Consider the following 9,324-nt stretch of genomic DNA (forward strand, 5'->3'; position numbering starts at 1 on the left):
TGCCTTTATAAAAGAAGCTTCTACTATTTCTGCTTTGTGATTCTGAAAATTAATGTCTGCAATGCCTATACAATCTGCTTAGAAGTAAGCTCAAAATAATTCCACATAAGTATGTTTAGAGTGACACTTCTGTATCATAAGAGCACACACTACCAAATTTAGGGGAAAAGGTAAATTGATATTTCAACTGCAATATTTTTAGGGACTGACGGTAAATCACTAGTAGCTAGAATGAAATATGTGGGGTATCTCCATAATTTGACTCACCTTGTTATCCTTATATTACTACTGTATTAATCTATACACAGAATATTTTCCATTGAAATATATGCTGTAAAGATGTTTTCACAGGTAACTGTTATTTGCATTTTCAGTTAGTAATGTCATTAAATTTCACGTTGTTTCAGCTTCAACAGTTTCTATTTATTTTATTCTATTTCCTCAAAATATACTAAAGATGAAACAAAGCTATCTCTTAATTTTTTAAGAATTACCATTATGATTTATGATTTTGATGATAAAACAGGATAGATTATAAAAACAAAAGAGTCATTTAATTTTAGAGAGAGTGGTTACAATTGTATTTATAACTGTTTTGAAGAATATTAGAACCACTTCTTTATAACTTTCTTTATATGTTTGTCTTTTTTCCTACTTTCTTTTATTTTCTTATTACATTTTTGGCTTTTTCTGTTATTTCTTTCTTTTTCATTTTATTTGTTGTAATTTAATTTTTATTCGTTCTTATTAATTGTTCTAAAATATTTAATAAAATTATATAAAAATAATTACCATTTGTCTCAAACTTAACAAAAAATACAACTATAACAGAGATTTGAACAGTAATCTAAGATGACTAAATACATTCACTTATCCAAATTTGAGTGAATTTTCACAGAATGCATTTTTAGAAATAGTTATATTTAGAAATAGTTATAAGAAAATGTATATCCATATCATTTAACCAAGATAATTGCAATACTTTTCCTATTTCTTAGAAATGATTTGGATAAGCTAAGGAAGGGAAGGATAGTATAAATTTTATCAGCCTTAAGAATCTCAAGATATCCTTGTCAATCTGTGTCATGATAATTTGAATTCCACCTGCCCATGATGTAAGGATATTTGATATAAGATATAAAGATAGACATCCGTTATTATATTTTTAATGCCAATATCTGAAATAACCTCATTTTTACAATGTGTATAGGCTTCCATGATAAAAAATATTGGTTGTGAGAAAGTTGTGATACTGGTTGCTTTTCAGTAGCTAAACCTTGAATTCTCACCCTGCAGTGGTAGAGGTACAGGATATGGGATCCCAAACTTAATGAATGTCATTTTAATAATAATCATGAATTTCAGCAGCAAAATACTGAATTTTAATATTATAACTTCCCACAATTTTCACTGCAGTTTAAAAACTGGAACAGATTTAATACAGTTTTAAAAAAAAAATACAAAGAGAGAGAGAGAGAGGTGGGGGGAGAGAAATACACACAAGAATATCTTTTCAAACCCTTTTGTAAAAACTGAAGGAAATTAAAAAGGTTAAGTTAATTAGAATTATTTAGTAAAATAGGAACCATTTAATGTTATTCCTACTTCTCCTTCTTCCCAGTGTTATGCTTATATATAAAATCAATTTGTTATATTGATTAATAGATCCATTGATTAATAGAAAAATATATAATATCTTTTCAAAGTCATGCTGAAATTTCTAAAGGATGTCTAAGTTTTCCAAATAAATTTACTGAATTTATTAAAAAATTATTTATTTACTACAAAATGCAGTTCCAGTCAATGAAGATAGTACTACATGATTCTCAGTAACAAGGATTTTAAGACCTAAAATTTCAATTTTTCTGTCAGAAGAATTGAAAATCAATTTCTCTATTCTTTCATTTCTTAGAAATCATATTAGAAACTATAAAACAATATTGTCCTTTGTCTCCTTTTAAAGCCATATAAATTTTTACTATTTAGCTAGAGTTTTTGAAAATTCATCTCACACAATACTATAACAGAAGAATAAATCATACAAATATTGATTAAATTAAATAGGTAGAGATAGAAAGTGAGCTTAAACTAAGAAAGGTATATAGATTGCCTGCTAGTGGATTAATATATTAATGTAGATTAATATCCATTTCATGATTTTAATGTTTCAGAAGTGTTCATTCTTCTAATTCTTCATGTCCTTTTTCTTCACTGAAATTTGTTTCTCTCCTTATGTCTGAATTAGGTTTCATTACTATAGAACTATGGATCACCAGAATAAGAGTACTATCCGAGGATTCATTTTGCTTGGATTTCCAACCAGCATGGAACTACAAACACTTCTATTTGTGATTTGCCTTGTAGCCTACAATCTGACTCTTTTTGAGAATATTGTTATCATTATTGCTATCAAAATCACTCCTCAGCTTAACAAACCCATGTATTTTTTTCTTAGCAACCTCTCATTTTTAGAGACATGGTATATATGTGTTATTGTCCCAAAGTTATTAATCAATTTCCTTGTGCAAGACACATTTATCTCATTTGAAGGGTGCATGACACAACTCTACTTTTTCAGCTCCCTCATATGTACTGAGTGTATCCTCCTTGCGGTAATGGCATTTGACCGATATGCAGCTATCTGTAATCCTCTTCGTTATTCAACCATCATGACCCAGCACCTCTGTATGATATTAGCTGTGGGTTCATGGCTAATTGGTTTTCTGGCTTCAATGTTAAAAGTCATCTTCATATCACAGCTTCCCTTTTGTGGTCCCAATATCATCAACCATTTCTTCTGTGATATTTCACCATTGTTAAATATGGCATGTGAAGATATGACAGTGGCTGAAATAGTGGACTTTGTCTTGGCTTTGATCATTTTGTTGGTTCCACTCTCAGTTACCATTGTTTCATATGTCTGCATTATTCGTACTATATTGACCATTTCCTCTCTCCAGGGCCAGAAGAAAGCCTTCTCAACTTGTGCTGCTCACCTCAGTGTGGTTGTCATCTTCTTTTCAGCAACTCTCTTCATGTATGCTCGCCCAAAGAGAATCCACCCATTTGATCTTAACAAACTAGTTTCTGTTGTATACACCATTGTCACCCCAATGCTGAATCCCTTCATTTATTGTCTGAGAAACCAAGAAGTTAAGGGAGCATTAAAGAAAGTTTTGGGTAGCATGAATTCTAAAATACTAAGTGCCAGTCCCTGAAGTTGAATTCACAGTTTTTCTGAAAAATACCTTTTTGGATCTTGGTCCTTTCTGAACTTGGTTGCTTCCTTGCAGACATTTCATTGTCTAGTTCATTCCTGTGCTACATACAGTATATTATCTTTCATTGGAAATATTTTTTGACCTTCCCTTCCCTTCCCTTCCCTTCCCTTCCCTTCCCTTCCCTTCCCTTCCCTTCCCTTCCCTCCTTTCCTTTCCTTTCCTTTCCTTTCGTCCTTGCTTTAATTTGTTAAACAACATGGTTGGGTTTAAACTGAAAAGATTTAAAAATAATATTATCAAGATGTTTCTTTCTCTCTTATAAAACTTCTCCAGATGTTTTGCTTCCAAGAGGCAAAATAATTCCATCAGTACATCAATTTATACTGATATGTGGAATATAAAATTCTACAGCTATTTTACTAGAAATAAAATTTAACTACTGATTTCCTGAAAGCTTCTAAATAATTTGCTTTACATGTTTCCTGGTAAAATTAGGCTACAAAAGAGTACACAGACAGACAGATACAGAAATAAAGTACCATTTTTTTATTTATCAACTATTTCTTCCCCATCCCATGGCAAATAAGAAAATAAAATAATTTGATAATAAACCAAGAGATGTTTAATAATTATTTATTAAAATTACAATATTTTTAAGTACTGTTTTAAATCAAGTACTGATTTTTCTTTATTTATTGTAAATTGATATTCCATAGTAATAATAAAGTGATAAATCAGAGATAGACAGACAGACAGATGTAGATAGATATGTAGATGCAAATGTTGATAGATGTAGATGTAGAATAAATGAGCCATGGTAGCACAGTGGTTGCAGTACAGCAGGCTATTTCTGCTGCCTGCTGGCGGCCTGCAATTTGGCAGTTCAAATCTCACCAGGTTCAAGGTTGGCTCAGCCTTCCATCCTTCCAAGGTGGGAAAAATTAGGACCCAAATTGTTGGGGGAAATATGCTAATTCTGTAAACTGCTTAGAGAGGGCTGTAAAGCAGTATATAAGTCTAAGTGCTATTGCTAGATGTAGATATAGATAACCAGTTTTGGAAAAGTGTATTAAATGGATTTCAAATACTTTAAAAGGTAACAGACTGAAACATAAGGGCATGTACACAACCATATAGCCTGCAAAAATAATGCTGAACTTACTGGTTATTATTAATTCAGATTCATTCTTCGTGGGAATTCCAATATTCAAAATTAAAGAACAGAGAAAAGAAAGTATCACATTTATGGGTCATTGCCAAATAGCTTGTATAAAAGTCAATCAGAATATGTTTGGGTATGTATTGAAGGAACAGCTGCTTAGAAATGTCCAGATTTCTATAATGACTGGCAAAATAGGAAGATAGAAAAGATGCTAACATATTATAGTATAAGCAGGCAGGAAGTCACATATTATCTTCTGACCAAAAGGACTAATGTTCTGTAAAGGAGAAGGTGGGCAGTATCATTTAGTTCTCCTTTAAAAATAGGGAACACAAAGCTATTATAGGGTGGAACAATAGTAATTAGCAACTGTAGCTTACTGTAAAACATTGAATTGGGTAATATATTCAGGAGAAAGGATGGGTTTCTGCAATGTTAAACTCTGCACCATCAAGCAAATATTGGAGGAGCGCAATCTTAATATTTAATTTTTTCTCAACATTTCATATATTAATGATGAATAAGTAGAGATGAGATCACCTCTTATTTCTTACAAGATCATACAGTGCCTATTTGTGAGGAGAAATAAGCTGACATAAAGCTGTCATTTGCCATTCTTAACTTTGAATAGGACATTAATACTAACAACATTACATAAAAAAGGAATGAGGAGAGACATGTGTTTCCCCCCTCCATTTTGGGGGCAACAAAAACCATTCTACCAAAATTTAACTAACAATTGTAATTTTGTGTGGCTTCCCCCTCCCCTTTTAAATATATAAATAAATAAATAAATAAATAAATAAATAAATAAATAAATAGTAAGTAAGTAAGTAAGTAAGTAAGTAAGTAAGTAAGTAAGTAAGTAAGTAAGTCATTAAGTTAACACTTGAGACCCTCATAAACTTATTTGAAACTCCCAATCTCTCACTTCCCAGTGATCCAAAGAAGCTCTTGGAAGCCACTTTATTAAAAAAAATGCTTGACTGTCAAAAGTCAGTGTTTTTTTTCTCTGAAATAAATGCAATGGTTCTGGTGTAAACCTTTTAATGTCCTGATGTCAGTCCTTTACTGATATTCAGCTTAGCCTACAATTTCTGAAAGGCAAAACTTTGTCCTTCCCTTTTTTCCCTTGCTTTCCATAATTAGCTATTTTCTAATAGAGCTTAACACAAAGCTAACTTAATATGAAGAATTACTGCTCTTTTGCACAAGGAAATCCCAGCAGCTGAAGGGACTTTTCTGTATCTCCCACTGACTGTTTCCATCTTATTTTTTTCATTTGTGAACAATTTTTTTTGTTATAAATTGTTCTGGCATTTTAATTTATCTACTGAGTCCTTCCCAAGGACTAGGATAGGCAGATATTGTTGTTGATGGTATTAAAGATATCACAGGATGTAAATTGTCCCAATAAGGCTGTTGATGATGTTCAAGTGGTGCTCCAGATCTTTTAGGATTGTACCAAAGTACTTATTACTATTGGTACTGTCTTTGCTTTCTTTTGGTACAATTATTCTACTTATATTTATAGGCCTTTTTTAAAAATTTGTTTAATAATATTATTATGGTTCATTGCACAATCAGCCAGATATTCAGCCTGGATTTGGCATTTTTGTCCACCTATTGAATCCTTCCCAAGGACCTGGGATAGACAAATATTGTTTTTTTTTTATAGTGTTAAAGATATCATCACAGGCTGTAAGCTGTTCCAAGTAAAACTGCCTTTTTGCAATTGACTGACGATGACTTTGTCAATGCTGAAGATATTTAAGTGGTGCTCCAGTTGTTTTGGAAATGCATCCAAGGTTCCTGTTGTCTATGGAGATTCTCAGTCATCCAGGTCATGGTTGTCCGAAAGGTACTTTTTAAAGAGGCAACTGGACTTTCTGGTTTTTCTTTGAAGATATTTCACTTCTCATCCAAGAAGCTTCTTTAGCTCTGAATGATGGTGGGAATTGGAAGGATTTATATCCCTTGCAGACAGCTAGTCATTTGCATTCTTTTAGTGACCCCAATGACACAGATAAACCTCCAGGTGGCCTTAATGACTCTCTAAAATAATGCAAATGACTAGTTGTCTGCAAGGAGTATAAATCCTTCCATTCACCACCATTCAGTCAGAGCTGAAGAAACATCTTGGATGAGAAGTAAAATGTCTTTAAAGAAAAACCAGAAAGTTCAGTTGCTTCTTGAAAAAGTACCTTTTGGACATCCAAGGTGCCTATTACTATTGGTACTACCTTTGCTTTCTTTTTGCCAAAGTTGTTCTATTTCTATATATTTCTACTTACAGGTATTATTCTTTTGTTGATATATACTTTCATTTAAAAGAAAAAAGACACTCCTTTGAGAACAATAATGGTCACAATTTGGGCAGAATAGATAGATGATTTGAGAGAGGTATGAAGGAATCCATTTATGCCAAATTGGAAAATCCGTCCCTTAACAGAGGTGGAAACCTCAGGCACAATCTGTCCCATATTTTTTATGGTGCTGTCTCATCAGCTCCCAGGAAGTTTAAGACCGCTTCACAGGTTCACCAGGAAGGTCACATTTAATAATAGCAAAGAATGTTAGGAGTTGGTATATTCCAGCAATTCTCTGCCTATTCAGATTCCTCTTTACCAACTTGCTCAGACTGAAAAAGCTACTTCGATAAGCAGAAAAATGTTTCAAACCAACAAGAAAATAAGTCCACTTGTCATGATTCAACTTTCAGGTATTGTTATTATTATGGCTCATCTCAAAGTCAGCCAAATATGCAGACTGGATTTGGCATTTTATCCACCTACTGAGGTGGATAAAGGATTTTGGATAGACAAAGCTGATGTTTGGTGGTGTTAGAGGTATCATTGCAGGATATAAACTGTTCCAAGTTGCCTGACTGATGGTGATTTTGCCACAAATGATTTAGTGGATAGAAATCTTAGATTTTCTATCCTTCCACAGTACAATTCTGTGATTTATCACTAATTTGTGACTTGATAATGTATTTATGGGGAAATTATACAGATGGGAATGTGGGATAAAGTTTCAACATATAAACAAGTGTCAATGAAATATACAACAAGTCTGCAATTCCAAGCAATATATTGTATAAACAATACATTCTATAAAAATCACAAGAAATCATTTGTAAATTTAACAATTAGCATCAAATATTTATATTTCACTATTTTCTTCACTCATCTTTGGCCATTTACAATATTTTTGCTTCTTTATTTTACTTCTAATTGCATTTTATTTCATCATTAACTCATGAATATGGACAGAAAAGAACATTTTTTGTCAAAAATGGGAATGCCATTGCTTCTCAATGCTACTCTGACCAACTTTACTGCTTATCATCTTCCATTCATGAAACACAGAGCACATCACTTTGAGAACCTTTTCATGTGCATCAGAAGTCCTCAGAATGAGCATCACTGTTGTCAAAGGACCATATGAATATAGAATCAATCAATTCCTCAGTCTAAGGAACTTTTAGAAAAAAGTATTAGGACCAGTGGTCTTTCCAGGTGATAAGTGAGGGAAATATATCCTATATCCTATAGGATATAGGATATATAGGAAATACCCTATAAGGCCCTGGCCTTATTTTGCCATTCTATCTGTTTGAACATCTAAGGCAGAGAATTCTTAACTGTAAATTTTACTTACTTATAGGAATGTACTTTTGAACAGCCCTAGAGGAAGCTTGCTAATATTACACCTTCAATTTTCATTGTTATTTACTCTGCACTATTTTAACAAATGCCTTTTTCACTTCTTGATTACGGAGGCTGTAAATTATGGGATTTAGCATTGGTGTTGCAATGAAGTAAACAATAGATGGAGCAATTTCTTGATTATCAGCATCTTTGGAGGTTGGCTTCAGGTATCTAAAAAAAATTGTTCCATAATAAAGCAAAACAACAATCATGTGAGATGTGCAAGTGGAGAAAGCTTTGCGTTTCCCTTCCATGGACCGGATCCTTAAAACAGAAGAGATGATAAGAATATAGGAGGCCAATATAATAAGTAGAGCCCCCATCCCTAATAATGAACCGAGAGTAAAAATCACCATTTGGTTTGCAAAGGTGTTGCTACAGGAAAGTTTGAATAGTTGTGGGGCCTCACAGCTGAAGTGATGAATGACATTGGGCCCACAGAACTGTAAAGTTTTCAGTAGAAGAGTGTTCAATAGAGCATAGAGAAATCCAGTGAATAATGCACTACAAATCAGGATAGTGCAAACTTGTTTCCTCATCATCACTGTATAATGCAAGGGGTGGCACACAGCTATAAACCGATCATAGGCCATTACAGAGAGGAGAAGACCCTCTCCCACTGAAAGGCACATAATAAAGAAGACCTGGGTAAAGCAATGCTGAACTGAGATAGCCTTTCTCTCAGAAAGTAAGTCTCGGAGCATTTTAGGAACTGTGACTGAGGAAAAAGCAATATCAAGAAGTGCTAAATATGAAAGGAAGACATACATGGGGCTGTGAAGATGAGTGTCAGCTCTTATAGCCAAAATAATCATTACATTGCCAATAAGGGTGATCAAATAAATGAACAAAAAAATGACAAAGAGTAACTTTTGAAGCCAGGGATTGCCAATGAATCCTAAAAGGATGAATTCGGTAACTTGAGTTCGATTATCCATACATAGATGTGGATAAGTGTGTCTTCCTGTAGAAAATAAAGTACAATGAAAAATAATTTCATTTTCTAAGATTTCTTTTAAATCTCTTTCCCACTCCCAAACCAAATGAGAGTTGAGGATATATCTCAACTCATGTACCTAGTAAGTCATATGTCAACATCCAGATAATGTTCAGCATAAGAAGAAAGTGATGTACATTGAAGTGTTAATTATAATTCCACTATATATGAGTTAAAATGAAATTGGCAGAAACCATGTTGAATGGATGGATGGATGGATGGATGGATGGA

At 33.1% G+C, this 9,324-nt stretch overlaps 2 protein-coding genes across 2 annotated transcripts; one reads left to right on the forward strand and one right to left on the reverse strand.

The window, feature by feature from the left end:
- Positions 1-2,264: 2,264 nt before the first annotated feature.
- LOC117668840 (olfactory receptor 6B1-like) lies at positions 2,265-3,218 on the forward strand. Its single transcript, XM_034422895.2, has one exon. It carries the CDS (start codon positions 2,265-2,267, stop codon positions 3,216-3,218), a length of 954 nt encoding a protein of 317 aa, XP_034278786.1.
- A 4,861-nt stretch (positions 3,219-8,079) lies between these two features.
- LOC117668909 (olfactory receptor 5AR1-like) lies at positions 8,080-9,034 on the reverse strand. Its single transcript, XM_034422961.2, has one exon. The coding sequence runs from the start codon at positions 9,032-9,034 to the stop codon at positions 8,114-8,116; it is 921 nt and encodes a 306-aa protein (XP_034278852.1). The 3' UTR covers positions 8,080-8,113.
- Between the last annotated feature and the right edge of the window lie 290 nt (positions 9,035-9,324).

The sequence above is a fragment of the Pantherophis guttatus genome, chromosome 4, assembly GCF_059756535.1.
Source record: "Pantherophis guttatus breed Tessera chromosome 4, ASM5975653v1, whole genome shotgun sequence".
Taxonomy (NCBI): Eukaryota; Metazoa; Chordata; class Lepidosauria; order Squamata; family Colubridae; genus Pantherophis; species Pantherophis guttatus.

What these genes read in the sequence shown, in the direction of transcription:
- LOC117668840 (XM_034422895.2), top strand. Translation starts at nt 2,265, where the DNA reads ATGGATCACCAGAATAAGAGTACTATCCGAGGATTCATTTTGCTTGGA.
- LOC117668909 (XM_034422961.2), bottom strand. Translation starts at nt 9,034, where the DNA reads ATGGATAATCGAACTCAAGTTACCGAATTCATCCTTTTAGGATTCATT.